Source organism: Rosa rugosa, chromosome 2, assembly GCF_958449725.1.
Source record: "Rosa rugosa chromosome 2, drRosRugo1.1, whole genome shotgun sequence".
Taxonomy (NCBI): Eukaryota; Viridiplantae; Streptophyta; class Magnoliopsida; order Rosales; family Rosaceae; genus Rosa; species Rosa rugosa.
The window spans coordinates 57,995,351-58,013,682 of NC_084821.1; the positions used below are offsets into that span (position 1 = coordinate 57,995,351).

Sequence of the window (18,332 nt, forward strand, 5' to 3'; positions counted from 1 at the left end):
TCTTCGTTTGTTTTGACAAAGAGAATTCCATCGCAACCAATGTAAACCTCTTTTTTCTTTCTTACGACCCCACCAATAGCGAGCCGATAAGCCTAACAAGTCATGACATAAATACAATGGCAACCGAAAAACACTCATAGAATAAGAAGGAATCGCATGAATCACTGACTTCAATAATATAGCATTGCCAGCTTGAGAGAGCTTCTTTTCTTTCCACTCACTGATCTTGTGCCAAACTCTATCCCTCACTGATTTGAACGGATATCTCTTCCCCCTTCCTGCTAGTGTAGGAAGCTCCAAATACCTCTCATGACAATCAACAATTGGTATCCCCAAAGAACTCATAAAATCTTGAAAAACGTCTTTAATATTTGGACTAAAAGATACAGCACACTTCTGCAAATTAATTTATTGACCTTATGCTACTTAATTCATAAATATAAAGCACATTTTTTTAGAACTGTTGGAGTATCCTGAGTAGCAACTAGAGATAGCATAATGTCATGTACATATAATAGATGGGATATATGGGGTGCAAAACGTGAGATTCTAACACCATGTCACCATATAACAAACCCTCAGTTTAAGCACTTCTCAATAAGCTAGAGAAACCCTCCCCAATGAGCAAGAATAGGTAAGAAGACAACGGACAACCTTGTCTAATACCCTTACTTGGAATAAAGTAACTACGAGGATTGTCATGCCACAACACCGAAAAGGATATCGTTGAAACACAGTCCATCACCCTCCACACCAATTCTATATAGAACCCCAACTTTAACATCATAGCCTCCAAAAATCACCACTCCACCTTATCATATGCCTTAGTCAAATCTAGTTTAATTGCCATTGCATCAAAGTCTCCATCTCTTAATCTCTTCATGAAGTGTGTAGCCACAGAACCCATCATTAAATTATCCAAGATATTCCAATTTGGAACAAAAGCACATTGAGTTGGAGAAATAATTGGGGGCAAATGTCTCTTTAACCTGTTTGCGAAAGTCTTCACTACCAATTTATAAATCACATTGCACAGGCTAATAGGATGGAAATCTACAACCTCTGTAGGAGATTAAACCTTTAGAATAAGAGCCAATATAGTGTGATTAAAATGCCCTATAAAATTAAAACTATTTAAAACCCGTAAGTAGAGAGTAGAGATTCATCCTCCACAACATTCCAGCTAGGGGTGGGCTTGCGAGATTGAAAACAAAAAAAAACAGCATCGATACCGAACCGAAGCCTAAAAAATCTAACCGAAAAAAAAAAAAATGAAAAAACCGAACTGAACCGAGTCTGTTCGGTTCTGTTTTCAGTTTTGGCCAGGTCAAAACCGAACCGAACTGAGAACCAAACTTTAGGGGAATATGATGTCGTTTTTCCTAGTTTGGTCCCGAACCCTAAAACTCCTCCCTTCAGTCTGCGCTTGACATTTCTCTCTCTCTCTCTCTCTCTCTCTCTCTCTCTCTCTCTCTCACACTCAAAGTTGAACGAGAATCCGAGATCAGTTTCGAATTGAAACCCCATTGCCTTGCCGCATCGCCGCCTCACAGGAAGCCTCAAGCTTGGAAGTCCTTTTACCAGTCTTTCACTTCGTCTTGGGAGATACTCTAATTCTCTGACCGGTCATCAACCCCAAGTCTCTCACTACCTCGCCGAAAGTCTTCACTGCCTCGCCAAAGTCTTTCCTCTCGGTTCTTCACTTCCTGAGTGCCTCGGTAACCAGATTATTCATTCCTTTGAATTTTGGAACACCTTCAGTGAGTTCAGCCCCTCATTGGTTTTCTCGTTCTTTCTCCTTCAGTCACTAACCTCTCAGTCTCCTCAAATCGAAGTCATGAAGAGGCAAATCAAGAAATTGAAGTCAAGCTCGGATGCTGGTGCAGCTGGTATAAAGAACCAATCAAGTTCATCATCTCAGCCTTCTCAAGTATTTTTGTGCAGAACAAAGATATAGGCTGTTTTGGAATTTGATAACTGATGTGAAATTTGTTAGCTTGATTTTTTGAAGCAAGGATTATATGAAGTTATGAACGAACTTGCTGCCATTTGATTATACTAAATTGGGTTTTTTGGATTAGGAACTATGTCCAATTTGCTATGCTTTTTTGAGTTTGTTGTGAAGTGTGAACTACTGAACTAGTGCTAAATGCTATATACACTGATACACCAATTTACTGTTCTCTTATTATGGGTATGCTGATTTCTATATGTACTGATAGTACGATGTACAAGATGATCAACATTCACTTAGTACATGCCTAATGGACCAGCCTTGCCAACATATAATTAAGTTACCCATATTTCCACCAACAGCCAAACTACCTGTAGATATTTTCCTTTCTTAATTCTTCCAATGTTTATTTGTTTTTCTATTTCTATTTGTGGAAACTAATCAAAAGGTGATATCGTTGTTTTTTTTTTTTTTTTTTTTCTCGAAAGAAGGTGATATCGTTGTTTAGATGCTATAGGTTTTGTGACATTTTGGTTGATTGATGTTAGGGGTTTGTTGGCATCTATTTTTGTTGTTGTTTTGCATTAGATTTAGCTACTGTTTTGCATGTGTTTGGCTGCTTACTAGCCGGAATATTAGCATCTGTTTTGCGTGTTTTGTTGCTGCTGTTTTGCTGGAATGTTTGTATCTGTTTTGCTGGAATTTTGATGTTGTTTTGCTGGACTGTTTTTTTTGCTTGGCTGTTTTGCTGCATTGTTTTGCTGAAATGTTGACTTATTATGGAAATTGAATTTGTTTTGCTGTAAATGCTGTTTTGCTGATCAACACTAGTGTTGGTGAATTGACAACACCAATACCGGTTAACGAAAGAAGTAATGCTGCAACTCCGGAAGTAGAAGGAAGTCAAGCAACCGAGCTTGAAGATGACAGAAGTGTGGAAAGCATCCTTGAGGCATTGAAATGGAAAGAAAGGTCAGATATCTGGAATCATTATGATAGGAAGGTGGTGAATGGTAGAATTAAGGGTGAATGCAATTATTGCCATAAGGAATTCTATGCTGATCCTAAGAAGAATGTTACAACCTCCCTTATATATCATGTGGAAAAGTGTCCAAAGTATCCCCCGAATATTGAGATGTTGAAAGCTAAAAGTGTAAAACCTCAGAAATTTGTTATTAATTCCTAAATGTTTCCTGGGATTAATAAAGTGTTCGTTTGTACGATTTCGTGGTTCGAGGGTGGAGTGAAATTATTTTCGGACTAATAATTATTCGAAGTGCACGTTTTAGGGGGTTACGAAGTTTGACTTTTTATACGTTTATATTCTGTGAGAATTTCCCTTCACGAAAGTTGTAGAGCGCGTCGATACGAGTTCGTGGACACGTGGAACGCGAAAATCGGAGTTCGTATGAAGAAGTTATGGCCGTTGGAAAAAGTTTCCATTTTGGTTAAATAGGAAAAAAAATCCGAAAATATCAGAAAATGCTGACTTTCCATTTTCGGAAATTTTCTCTCTCCTCTCTCCCGACCCCGGTTAGCCCCCACACCTTCGCCGGCCGATTTCTTCCTCCTCCGGCCACCTTTTGCTTCGATTCCAAAGGGAACCCTGCTCTCCTTAGTCCCCTCTACACGTCTGTGGTGGTGATTCGTCGTGGGAAGCACCGTAGAAGACGCTACAAGGCCGAGAAGTTGCACGGTGGAGCTGCAAATCGCCTCAAATCGCCAGCCTTGGTTCTCCCAGCTCCGGCCACTATAGCTCGAGTTCTTTGAGGGCTTTTCTAACCCAGAGGAAGTAGAAGCTACACCCAAGAAGGCTTGCAGCGATTTGATCTGTGGTGATCGAATTTTGGAGTTTTTGAAACTAGGAATTTTCGAATCCTTCGGCTTGCGAGGTAAAATTCTACTTTTTGGCTCATAATCTGATTATGGTGTAGTTATGAAAGTTTCAATTGGAGTTGAGATGAAGAACTTTGATGTTGGAAGTTTTGTCAAATTTTGACTTTGGTTTGGTGGCGGTGCCGCCACTGTGGTGGTGGTTTCCGGCGGCTTCCGGCCACCTCTGGGGCAGTGTCTGCTCCTCAGTGCGATCTACTCGTTGATACGAGCATTTCGATATATAGTTTGTAATTTTTGGAAATCGTATGAGAATGTTATGAATTTTCCAAGTTTTAGGGTTTTCGGTTCGATCGGTTTTCTATCCGTGAGGATTCGGCTGTCCGATCGACTTGTAGTTTTGATATAGTGATCGTAGAAGTGTTCCGAAGACGTTGGATGGTCTCGGATGAGGATCCGACTGTTGGATCATCATATAATTATGTTTTGTGAATTGTGTGCTTTGTGTTGTATTGAGTGTGACCTTGATGTGATTAGGTGATTGACGAAATTTTGTGAGTGGAGTTTGGACGATTTGGTGCTTATCTTGGTTTTGTGTGAAGACGCAGCAGGATATGGAGGTGAGTAAATCTCACGTGGTTCATTTACGAACGGATTTATTTATTACTCGGAATTACTTGTTTAATTGTTAAATCATTTTCGAAACAAATTATTTGTTTTAAAATATATGAACTTGATCGACAACGGTTCATGGGTAGGTTAAAACAATGTTTTGATATAAAATGATTTTCGAGAGGAATAATTTATAAAACTATAGTTGGTATTAGTGGTCATTCCTGCGTGAATGACTACGTATATATATATTTACGTGGAATATATATATTGGATGGTGTGACATTGGTGAAGTAATGATTGAGAGTTGATTGAATTGTTATTTCGAGCATTTCTCTTACGAGCATACAATTATCATGATGTGTTGATTATTGTGTAAAAGTGTGTTTTGCTTGAGGAAAGTATTTGAGTCGTGGGATTTTTTTAAAATGTTTTGTTATGAGGGATGGGGGGTCCAAAGTTCGATGGTTTAATGATAACCGAAGTATGATTGTTCTGAGGACGGGGGGGTCCAAAGTTCGACGGTTTAATGATAACCGAAGTATGATTGTTCTGAGGACGGGGGGTCCAAAGTTCGTCGGTTTAATGATAACCGAAGTAGGATTGTTCTGAGGACGGGGGCGTCCAAAGTTCGACGGTTTAATAGTAACCGAAGTGCAAGATATCGTAAGGCTGAACCTCGACCGAGGTGACAGGTTACGATTCAGTTAGAGCTCTAGTCTGTTGCAAGCGTACCGTCATGATGGTAACGGGGTTACTGCATCATGAGTGCGTACTCTGTGTATGTGTACCGTCATGGTGGTAACGATGTTACTGCATCATGAGTACGTAGTTTTCGGAGAACCTTGCTGGTGTTCTTTCTTGGTTTACACGTGAGAATGAGATTCTATAAATGCGGTGGTGTTGATGGGTGATCATCGACTTTGGTGTTGATGGGTGATCATCGACTCTAGTGTGAATTGTTGACCTATGTGGTGATCTGTGTGATGAGCTGTGTGGTGGTTGACGTTATTAATGGATGTTTTTAGTAAAAGTTTCTATTTATTTCTATTATTGAATTGTTTGTTTTCTTGGTAATCTCCTGAACTAAATTCTATGTAGGGATTACTGTTTCTGAATTAATTGTTTTAATGTAATTCCCTGAACTAAATTTTATGCAGGGATTACTATGATTTTTATTATTTGTTTTAATGTAATTCCCTGAACTAAATTCTATGCAGGGATTACTATGATTTTATTGATTGTTTTAATGTGATCTCCTGAACTAAGTTTCTACGCAGGGATTACTGATCTTGCTTAATTTTTATTGTGAGTACAGTTGTGGTTTGTGATCTGTAGTGAGTGGGATATGAGTTGTGAGGTCATGATTTTGAAAAATGCTTTATGTTTTGAGGAAATGAGTGTGATCTCGTGGTTGTGTCGTTGAGACAAATGAAGGATGATTTGGTAGATTGTTGTGTTTAAAATGTTACTGGAGTTTAATTGTAAAATGGATGTGGTGCGAAATTAGATGCATGAGTCGAGAGTCAAAGGATGTGGGTTTTTAGTTTTGAGTTATCTTATGTGAGCATGATATTGTAGGATATGAACTTGATGTTTTTGTTGTGATAATTGCATATCGATTTTGTTAGGTTGAGATCTCCTGAACTAAACTACATGCAGGGATTAGGAATTGCTATGATTTGAATGAGTGTGATTCTAGGTGATCTCCTGAACTAATTCTCTATGCAGGGATTACTAAAATTTTACCAGTGTGATTGTATGTTTGGTTGTGTTTTGTGAAATTAAATATTGTTGCTTTAATTCATCTTACGAGTTGAGAAATTATAAGCATGCGTGACGTGAGTCACTTTAATTGAGTTTACTCATACGGGCTAAAAGGCTTACCGGGTTTGTTTTGTTCAATCCCGGTGCACTATTCTATGGTGTAGGGTTTATTGTGCAGGTTTGATTATCGAGTGATCATTATCAAAGCTGAGGTGTACGTTCGATGGCGTGGACGTGGAAGGGTGCTCTTAGTTTTAAGTCTTCCGCTGGGTAGTGAGTTGTGGTGGGTGTGTTTACTTATTGAATTGTCATTCAGTTTGATTTGTAAACTATCTGTAATATGTGACTCTAAAGAACGAGTCGGTATGGATATTGTGAGCTCAGTTTGTTTGTTGCTTAGTTTAAATGAAAAAATTTCTATGTGTGTTTTCTTGTGTTTGTTCTCGCGTTTAGGATTTGAATTTTCTTTATTCAAAATTCGGGGCGTGACAAAAAGACAAAAGATTTTTTCTTTTAAAAAACCAATTAGTGAGTTGTGTACTGTAGAATGCACTAAAGAAGAGCTATCCTTGTTATGTGTGGAGTACATTATTCTAGATGAGTTACCATTTTCTCATATGGAGGGAGAAGGGGTTTAGGCGTTTTATGGGTACTCTTTCTTATTGGAGAATTCCTTCTCGTAAAACAATAGCAAATGATGTGCTTAAGCTTTATTTTGGGGGAAAAGAAAAAATTGATGGATCAATTGAGTAGATATAGGTTGTGTCTTACAACCGATACATGAACTTCTATTCAAAACATTAAATACATGGTTCTCACTGTACATTTTATTGATGATAATTAGGTGTTGCATAAGAGAATTTTGAATTTTTGTGTCATTCCAAATCATAAAGGAGAGGCTATAGCTAAGCTTTTGGAGGATTGTTTGTTGGAGTAGGGTATAGAGAAGATTCTCACAGTCATCGTTGATAATGTTTCATCAAATTATGTTGCATTGAATGAGTTGATTAAGAGGATAAGTGATTGGGGTGTCCCTAATGCACTTTTGCATTGAGGGAAGAATTTGCATGTGAGGTGTGTAGCCCATATTCTTAACTTGATTGTCAATGATGGGTTGAGTGTGATGAAGATATTCCTTGCTGCCACTCGCAATGCAATGAGGTATGTTAGATCCTCCCAACGAAGACTTGATTTTTTTCAAGGAATGTGTTGAAAGGGTGAAACTAGAGTGCAAAAGGCTTGTGATTTTGGATGTCCCTACTAGGTGAAATTCCACATTCTTGATATTGGAACGGGCTTTGAAATTCCAAAAAGTTTTTGATAGAATGGTGGATGAAGATGCGGGTAATTTTTGGGCATGGCTCCAAGGTGACAAGGGTGAAAAGCCAAAAGAAGGGCCACCTATGAGTGTTGATTGGGAGTATGGGGAGCAATTTGTGGAATTCTTGAGACCATTTTATGAAATCACTTTGAAGGTATGTTGTTCTAATTCTCCTACCATTCATAATACTTTTGGTGATTTACTTCATATATATGGTCTCTTGCAAGAACATATGAACCCATGTTTGTCTGAGATTACATCACCCATGCAAGGCAAGTTTCAAAAGTATTGGGGTGGCTTTGATAAGTTGAATCATTATTTATTCATTGCTATTATTCTTGATCCACGCCATAAACTTGAGAAAGTTGTTGACTATTTTGAGATTCTAGATGTGTGAAAGATCTTTTGTATGACCTTTACAAGGTGTATGAGAAAGAGGGAAGGGAAAGTTGTGTTAGTGAGGTTAGTGGTACTCAAGTATCAAGTGAGGGGATCTCTTCTTCAAGTAAGGGTTTAACGGAGTTAGAAAGGAGATTGAAAGAGAAGGAGCAAAAGAGAAGAGCAAAGAAAGCCGAGATCATAAACAACGATGTGGATAGATATCTTGGAGATCCTATTGAAAGAGATGATGAAGTCTTTGACTTGTTGAATTGGTGGAGGGTGAATGGAGTTTGTAAATATCCTATATTGGCCCGTATTGCAAAGGATATTCTAGCTACTCCGGTATCAACCATAGCTTCGGAATATTCCTTTCGCACGAGTGAGAGAATTATTGATCCATATCGTAGCTCCCTAAGTCCTAGAATGGTAGAGGTCTTGATATGTACACAAAATTGGCTTATGAGTGAAAATGGGTATTTACATCATATGCCTACCATTGAGGAGATGGAGTTGTGTGAAGAAGCGGAAAGAGATAATTGTTTCTATTTTCTTATTTAATGTTTTTTGGGTTAATGAAGTTGTAATTTTTATGTTATATATGATTGTATGTATTTATTTTCTAATTTTTTTTTTTATTATTCTCTTATGTCAATGTAGAATTGCTTAAGATGTCATGTGGAGCTACAGTGAGGAGTAGTCGGAGTGGTATGTTACCTCCAAAGTCGAAGACTTCATCTTTCCGAGCTTGAGATCATGCCCTCTTTCATATGTTGATGTTCATTCATTCTCTTTGTGACGTTTAATCTTTTAGTGAACTTAAACATTTTTAATTTTTATTCAAAAAAAAAAAAAAACATTTTTAATTTGTGGGGTTAGTGTTGATGACTTGATGGACTTTATAAACTATGGACTCTATATTTTTTGACCATTTCATATGTTGTTGGACTATATTGTTGATTAACTTTATAAATTTTGGACTAAATTCTTTATTTTGAAGCTATGAAGTTTGAATTATGAACTATGAATATGGACTATGGAGTATAGATTATTGTCTACTAAAGTATAAAGCGTGCATTAGTGAACTTGTAAACTCATTGTTATGAATTATTATTATTATAGGTTTGAAGAAACAAAAAACATCCCGAGTTAAAATATCAAAGAGGTAGAAGTAGAAATGGTAAAAATCTGTTTTAGTTTAAAAAATAATAATAATAATAAAATGAACTGGACATAACCGAACCGATCGGTTTGGTTTTCGGTTTCAACTTCTCAAAAATGCAAAACCGAACCAAACCAAACCGAGACCCAAGTTCGGTTCAATTCTCGGTTTCGACCCAAAGCCAAACCGTTTGGAATCGAACCCACCCCTAATTCTAGCACCATTGATAGAAAACCACTGAGAGACCATCTGCACCCGGTGATCATTTTGACGGTGTCATCTTGAATAAGGTGGATTCTTATTCTGCACGATCAAAAGGTTGTAAAAGAAAGGTGTTTAATTTTGGTGTGACCAAGGTTTGAACATTTGCTAAGACTTTGTCCATTCCAATGCCACCAGTTTTAGTAAATAAAGAAGAGTAGTAAGCATAGAAAAGCTCCCCAATTTGAACCAATTTGAATAAGTTTGCCACACTTCCTGTGAATCAAAAAGGCCATACGCACTATCATTTTGCTGACAACCAGAGGCTCTTTCATGAAAATAGCGTCTATTCTAATCTCCTAATTGCAACCAATCCGCCCTTGATCGCTGATTCCATAAAACCTCTTCTTCTTTTCTTGGTAACTCCACCAACTCGGACTCCAATTCTAACATTTAACCCAAATTTGCAGTAGTGTGTTCACTGAATAATCCCCATGCAGCCTCCTTTTAACCCAACTCAATTGATAAGAAATATTTCCAAAGCCACAATGACTCCAGTGTGTAAGAGTAGAAGCACATGATGATAAACAGGCTTGGGTGTATATATACATTGCTACAGAGGCGCTCCTGAACAACCTGTGAACAAGTATAATTAATCTGTCAACCAGACTTCTTCAAATGAAATCTCCGTTTCCTTTTCACCCTTAAAACTATCCATTGTAAATTAGTCAACAACTCAATCAACAATGGTCCATGGTCAAAATCTTTGCTAACCAAATGCAGATAGGAGATGTGAGGGTAAACTCCCATGCATTAATTCTATATTTGCCAAACCCCTATCAATTCTTTCTTCCACCAACTCAATCCCCTTCCTACTATTATTCCCCATAAATGGATAAATGGGTAACGTTCAAAAGGCACCAAACTGAGGCCACACTCCTGACTCCTCTAGCACCCCTCGAAACTTCAACATTTGACTCAAAGGCCTTTGCCGTGGCCTTATTTTTTCCTCCGCTGAAACCATCTCATTAAAATCACTAACAAGTAACCAACCTCCCTGGAAGTTTCCAGGAAAGAGATCGGGAAGAAGTAGGGGGTTTTCCATAAAAACCAGTCAGATGAAAACACTCATCAGCAGAACTAGCAATTTCATCGATATGGCCCAAAGAAGATGAAAAGACTTGAAATTTCCAAGTTGGAGACCACATTAGTAACAGACCTCCGCCGTTGGTCAATATTTTACCAACAATTTCACAAGAAAAATTAAAAATGGGCTTGGTCCTGAATTACACTTCCAAAACAATGGGCTTGTACAACTATCCTTCAGTAAGTACTGCTAGAGTCTGGCAGTAACAGTTTGATCGTGAGTAAACCGATCGAGTAGCAGTTTGATCATTAATAACTGCTAGAGTAACCATCTCCATCACCACCATCACGGAATTTGCACCACCAATACCAAAAACAGTAGGGGAATTTAATTGATTAACTGAACTGCTTGTCGGAGATGATCTTGGGATATCACCAGGACGGTGTTAATCTATGCCTCTCTTTCAAAACCACAGAAACTTCTCCTTGTTCTGAGAATGAAACTGACGCCATGAAAAATAAATAGTCCAATGAATAAGTAGACAAAAACCTAGCTAGGGCAATCCCTCATTAGAGAATTTCAACTCCGTATCCTCAGTATCATCCAATTCAATCACAGTTTTCTGACAGAGTGGTCGAGAGACATCCTACCGCACTTAAATTTTCTTAGTTCCTCCAATGCAGCCAAAATCCCTATCACGGTCAACATCAATATAGGTACCCAGCGTATCTCCTATCAATTTCGTCATGGGATCAGCCATTTTGATCCAAGGCAAATTATGAACATGCACCTAAAGTGAGACATGATCAGAAAGCTTGAGATTATTAATTGAAGTAGATTAATCAACTTGCTCTATCAATAGCAAATTCCCAGCAAAAGACCATGGTTCCTTCCGAAGCACAGAGTTCAAATCATCCCACAAAGAAACAAAAAGAGGTTATCATCTAATGTTTTCACAGCTAGACCTTTCGCAAACCTCCAGAGATTTATCATAGTGCCAATGAAACCAACTTCACTGCAAGACAATATTGGAATCTCGACCAGTAACCAACTTCACTGCAAGACAATATTGGAAATCTTTTCCAATATCAGTCAGGACTGATCAAGTAGCTAGCATGCATACCTTGTTTCTCAATAGGATTGAAAAGAGAATCCAAGGAGAATGTTAGTGATCCTGAAGACATTGTATATCTGCCAAAATAGCCAAAGATTGAAAAGAGAAAAATATAAAGTAACAACACATATAGCAAAACTGGAGAACTGAAGACGGTTGAACCGTACCGTGAAACAAATCTGCCCAGAAAATTCTAAGCACTATCTCCCGAAGTGGGAGAGAAACTTGGGGAGGGGGGAAAACTTGGGGATGTGTCAATTGAACACGTACTGAAAAGTGAAAACTGCCAGGCAAACGTTTCTTCCTGCTTATGTTGGTAGAAGGCAGCGATTCCGAGATGTTGATAAGGCGGCAAAAGTGCTCGTGGAACAACACGCACTCTCTACATTTGTTGTCACAATGGATGATGTGAAAATGTGATTGATCTACATAAGTGCTATGGGTGGAACGGAGTTGTGGTGTCAAGGAATGGACAACTGGTTCCAGCCGGAGATGAAGTGACCCAAAATGTTGATGAATGTAGGACTACAGCACTTGATTCTTGATCCTCCCCAGTTAAATCTTGACTCAGAGTTTGATGATGAAGGACTGGTGCTTGCACTTGACGAAAATGATGACTTGGTCATATTCGAAATTGAACTGTTTATTTTCTAAATCATCATTTCAAAATCTATCGCAAAAAGATCAACCAAATTAAAGGTCATTTACTGATATCATATCCGACAAATGAAACGGTTTGGTGAAAGTTAGCATTATCCTGATGACCAGTTCATTTTTTCGTTAGTGATTTAGAAATATGGTCGCCATTATGTTTAAGTCATCATAGATGCACACAATACGTGAACCAGAAAAGGTACTAGGAAGTAAAATCCTACTTTTTGCCTTTTTGAGAATGCTGCTTCTGCTTGCTACAAGGATCTGTGTAACAAGTGAGGCTTCTCCTTCACAAGTTTCACAGTTATAGGATTTAAACATTGTATTTGTTGAAAATTTAATATTAAATTATTAATTTTTTGCAATTTGTGGATGAAAAATTTAGTAAAAATGTGAGTTCAATATGACTATGAAATGAGAAGTTACGACCGTTCACAATAGGTTTTTTGTACTCCCTTTTGTTAAATTTCAACAAAATTTTGTTAGGATCAAACAAGAAAAATGAGAATTGATAAGCATCGATCAAAAGGGAGAGTCCATGGATACAAGTATTTATTACTGCATTTAAAACAACAAAACGAGGATAGCAAGCTGGGGAAGGGGTTCTAAAAGTCCCAATACAAAAATGGAGACTTTGAGCTGTGTCCTTTGTAAAAAGAGCAGGACTCAGCTCCATTTCTACGTTTGAGTCTTTGGAAAGGCTAATACATCTCACCATTACCCCAATGACTGTACAAACACTCCTACGATATATAACCTAAGAGAAGCCCCTTCTTGCAAGCAAAAACCCCTAAGCCACACCACAACGAAACATTTCCTACAACATAGAAGCAACCACACCTAATATGCCTTCTCACAAGTGCATCCCATTGAAAATGCTATATACACCGTCTTGAGGCCTATTAGTAATTACACCTCCATTTTGGCATGTTTTGGCATTATATACATCGTGGCCTGCTCCATTCGAGACATTCCTTTTCGCCTCTGGAGAGCCCTGGAGGAAAGCATCCAACTGCCCACATGCTGCTCCAAACATTTCGTTGCCTGCTCCGTATGAGGCACTCCTTTTCCTCTCAGAGCTTGGTAAGAGAGCATCCAACTGTCCACATGCTGCTGCTATAAGCCCTATACAACATTGCAAACCAAAAATTATTCATAAGCTATTACTTCTGTAATCTGATGCACATGTCAGAATAGAAGTAGCATACAATAATGTTAGACTGATCAAGTTGCAGCAATCAACTACAGAACCTGAACCATCTTCAAAGCTCAAATATTACTTAGGAACGTTTTTTTTTTTTTTTTCCAGAAGAACCTAAAAGGGAGCTGCTTGCTTTGGAAGCATAATGCATTCCTTATTTATTTACCTGTGTATACTATTTACATTCCAAGGAAACCTTTTGGCTAAGATAAAATTGAATGTAAACTTTCAAATGAGATATGTACCTAGGAATAAAGCAGAAGGTTTTGCTGGTCTTGATTTATATTCAGGATGGAACTGGACACCGATGAAATAGGGATGATTACGTAGCTCAACAATCTATAATGTCAGAATACCAAACATGGGATCAGCAGAGTATACAAATCAAATGAATCTAAAGTTACAGGGATCAATAGTGTAAACTATACCTCCATGCGCTGGCCAGTTTCATCCTTGCCAGTGAAAGAGAGGCCGGAATTTTCAAGGCGTGCTACCATGTCAGGGTTCACCTAAATGCAACAAAAATTAATCCTTCTACCAAAATAGTGTCTCAGAAGACAATATTTTAAATTGGAATGCCACATACCTCATATCTGTGCCGATGTCTCTCATCAACAAAGCGTTTGTTTCCATATCTAGCACATTGCAAAAATTGCACAGGTTAGCCAACATTGGCATCTGATTCAGCATGTTGGTACCTTCTGATTTTCATATCAAGTTACTGATTGATCTATGCACAGCAATAAATTTTCTAAGAAGCTTTGATTCTTATGAAAGTTACAGAGTCATGTTAACGAAATGTGTCAAGTTACTAATGTACGTGATACGTACAAAACAAATGTGTTTATTTAGCTCTTTCCAATTTAGTACTCACAGTTTAGCTGATTTACAGTCTGTAGACTGGAAATATGTTCTCCTGGATCCAAGGCGCATGGTGCCTCCCATATGCGTTTTTGAGCCCTGCTTATATGGTACAGAGATCAGATAAATGGAAAAGGAATGACATGAGTTTCAAACACTGATATATAAGCTGAAAATGCAGAATGCAGACCTCAGGCATAAATATAACACAGGGATTCTTAGTGTCAGGATCAAATTCTGTGCTGTTGGCATCCTGCAGACCAAGAACAGATCTTGCAAACTCAATCACGGCGACCTGCATTCCTAGACAAATACCAAGAAATGGAATTCTCTTTTGCCGGGCATACTTTACTGCAAGAATTTTCCCTTGCACTCCTCTATCACCAAATCCTCCTGGAATAAGAATACCATCTGCGCCCTGAAGAATTAGGCCACAGTCAGAAGGCTAACAGAGAGCAATTACAACTTAAGAAGGGGAGAGTATGACAATTGTAGCCGTAGATTCCAGGCCTATTAGACCTAAATACAAACCTTCAACAACTTCCATGCAGCTTTATAAGCATCAGGATTCTGCAATATGTGCATTTTTCTTTTGTCAAGTTGTGAAACAAGCAAAAATGGAAAACCACACTAGAACTGAATATCAATAATAACCTCTTTCTCAGTTGTGTGCTCAAGGTCACCAGATGGAACCCAATCCACAAAAAGTTTCTTGCCGCGAGAAACAGAAGCATGAACAAGAGCCTGCAGAAAGTTATAGATATGGTACATCAGAACAATGTATTAATCATCTGCATTAAGAAACTCATAGTTAAGTAGTAGCTGAGTGCACCTTTTGTATGGAGAGGTATGCATCAGGAAGGCTTGTATACTTCCCCACTATGGCAATGCGCACCTGTTATTTAAAAAACATTAACATATCAATTTGATGGCCACAAAACACATAGTATTGACATTGTGAATTGTTTTAGAGTTGGGACCGACCGGCTCATGCAACATATCACAAACTTCAGCCATAGTAGTCCACTGTTCTAATTCAGGTTCCCTTGTTAATCTGTGCATTATGGAATATCTTTGTAAGTGAATGCTCTAATACTAAAAAGTGGTATCAAGTGATGAACCTAATAACAAATGAGAAGAGCTGATTAGACATACCCTTGAAGGTTAAACACTTTAAAGATTGCTTCATGAGCCTTCTGGTCCTATTTGAGAAGAAGCAGGTAAAAATCAGTACATTACAGTTACATAAGAAAATCATTTAAGATCAATTAGATAAACTTCAGAAGTTGTAGAAAAGTTCTTACTCTTAAGAGTAATGGAATGTGCCAAATGTTGGGAACATCATAGAGCGTGATGATGTTATCTTTCTGGAAAACAAGTAACCATATGTTAGCTTCACTGAAGTAGCATATTTCAAAACAGATAGATAAGTGATATGCTTGAAGTAAAATTTATCTAACAGCTAACGTATACCTGGACATGGCAAAATTGACTGAGTTTGGTCTTTACATTTTCTTCTAGTGGCTGTGAAAAAAAAAATTTACACCTCAGGCCAACATGACAAAAGGATAACATTTGGGTCCATGTGTGTGTATGACAGAGAGAGAGAGAGACAGACCGTTGTGCTGCGACAAGCTATCACATGTGGTGTCAAACCCAGACATCTCAGTCCACGAACACTGTGCTGGGTTGGTTTTGTTTTCTGAGAATAATTCAGTGCATTAATTAAATAGACCAAGTAATTCAATACATTCATTAAAGCCTGTTAAGATCTCAGAACACATTATTATAAAGAAGTTCAGTTTACCTGTTCACCAACAACATTCAAAACAGGCACAAGGCTGACATGAACTAAGCAAAAATTATCAGCTCCTGAAATCAAAATTATAAACAAAGAGTCAAGTGAGTAACTGAAAGATCAGAAACAATAAACAGTAACAATTTGAAGTTGATACACAATACGCTTACCTACACGGTACGAGAATTGTCCTAATGCCTCAATAAATGGCATGGATTCAATATCACCTAAAGCCCAGAAAGCTGTTAGTAATCTGAACTAACCCGTTGAAACAGCTCAAATCACTGTGCAATATTTATGTACCTATAGTTCCACCCAACTCTATGACACAAACATCAGCAGGGCCTGACTTTCCATCAACTGGTATATGGGCTACACGCTCAATCCAGTCTTGGATAGCATCTGTGATGTGAGGGACAACCTACACATTTAAAAAAGAGAAGAAAAGTAATCAATATAAGAAAAAATAGAGGCCATATTAATATATCTAAAAAGAGCTCAGATGCAGACAAAATACCTGGACAGTTTTTCCCAGATAATCTCCCTTTCTCTCTTTGTTTATAACATCCTGTGACCGAAAGAAAGAAAATTCAAACCTTTGTCAGTTGTGGCATCAAAGCTGATACAGATATTTTTGGAATCATAGATATATGTATAATATATTGATTATATACATGTGAAATTTAACCAACATGCCTGGTAAATCTTTCCGGTAGTAATATTATTATCACGGGTCAGCTTGATTTCTAGGAATCGCTCATAGTTTCCAAGGTCCAGGTCCACCTGTGAACATAAGAAACAAAAATAGTAAACATAAAATCTGCAAATCACCGAGTCTCTAGATTTGTGCAGACGCTTCACGCTCAAGTCCAAATTACATATTTACAACCACTAATATTGCAAATAGTGTCAGTTTGCATTAGCTATATGATCTTATAGCTGCAAACAGAACTAGATTCATCAACTTTTGTCTTCAGAGGACTTCTGTGAAACAGAAAGAGAGCAAATTGCAGAGGCCAAAGAGGGCAGGACAGTAATTTTATGTACCTCACCACCATCATCTAGAACAAAGACTTCACCATGCTCCACAGGTGACATGGTTCCAGCATCAGTGTTCAAGTAAGGATCTGAATTACAAAACCAACAAATGGTGATCAGAAAATTGCAGGCATTTTTCTTTTTCTGACTGAGATTACAGTAATTGAAATCTAGAAGCTTTCATGCACCCATTTAAAAAGAGGTGAACAGAAAAAGTTAAATCTAAAAATCTTTTTTCCATTAAGAAAAGTATGGTGATCTTTCCAACAAACTATGGCTTACTGGGTTGCCTCTAAAAGTTAAAACAGCAACAGAGATTAAGACCATAACATGAATTAAAAACAAAGAAGAATGAAGAAGAGGAAGAGACCAATTTTGATGGAGGTGACCCTTAGTCCACAAGCCTTTAGGAGAAGACCAATACTACTAGCAGTGACTCCTTTTCCAAGGCCACTCACAACTCCACCAGTCACCAAAACATACTTCATTTTCTTCTTCTACTTCTTCTTTTACAGAAACCAGCTTTAGCCCTGTACTTTTGGGTAACTCCTAAATACACAGAAAAACATCTGTCACTACCAAAACAAGCATTTTCAACCACAGCATTGAATATCCCAAATGAAGAATAAGAAGAAAAATGGGATCTTTTTGTTGCTAAATACAACCATCACCCACCAGCACAGTCCCAGTGTTTCAAGGCAGAAGCAGAGCTGCTGAGTTTCCTGTTCCTTAAAATTCTAGGTGTGTCTGTCTTTGAACGTTATCTGGTTTTATCTCTCTTGAATTCCAACAAGGAGGTGCAAAGAGCATGAGCTATCATACAAAAGCCAGAGTAAGAAATATCATCCAAAGCCTCTAACAGCAAGAGAACACAGAAAGAGCTAGGAAGAAAGAGAGAGGAAGAATGAGGGAAGTTGATGCAGTGCGGAATGGGTTGGGCAGAGACCGGCATTTATAGGCACAAAGGCTTTCAAAATTGGAAATTTCTTTTTTCTCTTTGGTCAAATTTAATAAAGAAAAGAACGCACTTTTTCCCTCTTAAAAATACAGAATTAAAAAAGTTGGCTAAAATTATGTCTTGCCCTTTTTTTTATTTTTCTTTTAATTACGTCGCAGCTTCAACTGCCACCAATAAGTACTTGTACGTGAACCAAATATAAAATGATGATATTTTTATCTCCTTTTTTTTTATCAAAAAAAAAAAAAAGGAGATAAAAATGATGCAGTCAATTTTTTTTTTTTTTAAAGTAAAGAAAAGTCGATTGGATAATTTTTAACATTTAACCCACTTAGTAAAAATGTATCCACTCGGATGTTTTGCTACGTGATTTCTTGTTAGCAGTTGCTAACT

The 18,332-nt window shown here is 37.8% G+C and overlaps 1 protein-coding gene across 1 annotated transcript; it reads right to left on the minus strand.

Annotated features, from left to right (window-relative positions):
• Positions 1 to 12,571: 12,571 nt before the first annotated feature.
• Positions 12,572 to 17,915, minus strand: LOC133728768 (uncharacterized). The gene is made up of 22 exons (XM_062156203.1): positions 17,657 to 17,915; positions 17,352 to 17,530; positions 16,991 to 17,070; positions 16,640 to 16,726; positions 16,461 to 16,511; positions 16,247 to 16,364; positions 16,114 to 16,170; positions 15,953 to 16,017; positions 15,764 to 15,847; positions 15,619 to 15,669; positions 15,450 to 15,512; positions 15,301 to 15,347; positions 15,130 to 15,199; positions 14,978 to 15,040; positions 14,800 to 14,889; positions 14,677 to 14,715; positions 14,336 to 14,563; positions 14,159 to 14,244; positions 13,871 to 13,919; positions 13,713 to 13,793; positions 13,530 to 13,623; positions 12,572 to 13,208 (listed from the first exon to the last, which is right to left on the minus strand). The coding sequence occupies exons 2-22, from the start codon at positions 17,467 to 17,469 to the stop codon at positions 12,937 to 12,939; spliced, it is 1,893 nt and encodes a 630-aa protein (XP_062012187.1). The 5' UTR covers positions 17,470 to 17,530; positions 17,657 to 17,915; the 3' UTR covers positions 12,572 to 12,936.
• Positions 17,916 to 18,332: the final 417 nt, after the last annotated feature.

Excerpts from the sequence above, each read along its gene's own strand:
- LOC133728768 (XM_062156203.1), bottom strand. The coding sequence starts at position 17,469 with ATGAAGTATGTTTTGGTGACTGGTGGAGTTGTGAGTGGCCTTGGAAAA. Across the intron at positions 15,513-15,618 it reads GTCAATTTTGCCATGTCCAG|AAAGATAACATCATCACGCT; the intron begins GTATACGTTAGC and ends CTTGTTTTCCAG. Across the intron at positions 13,209-13,529 it reads ACCTTCTGCTTTATTCCTAG|GGCTTATAGCAGCAGCATGT; the intron begins GTACATATCTCA and ends AATGTTGTATAG.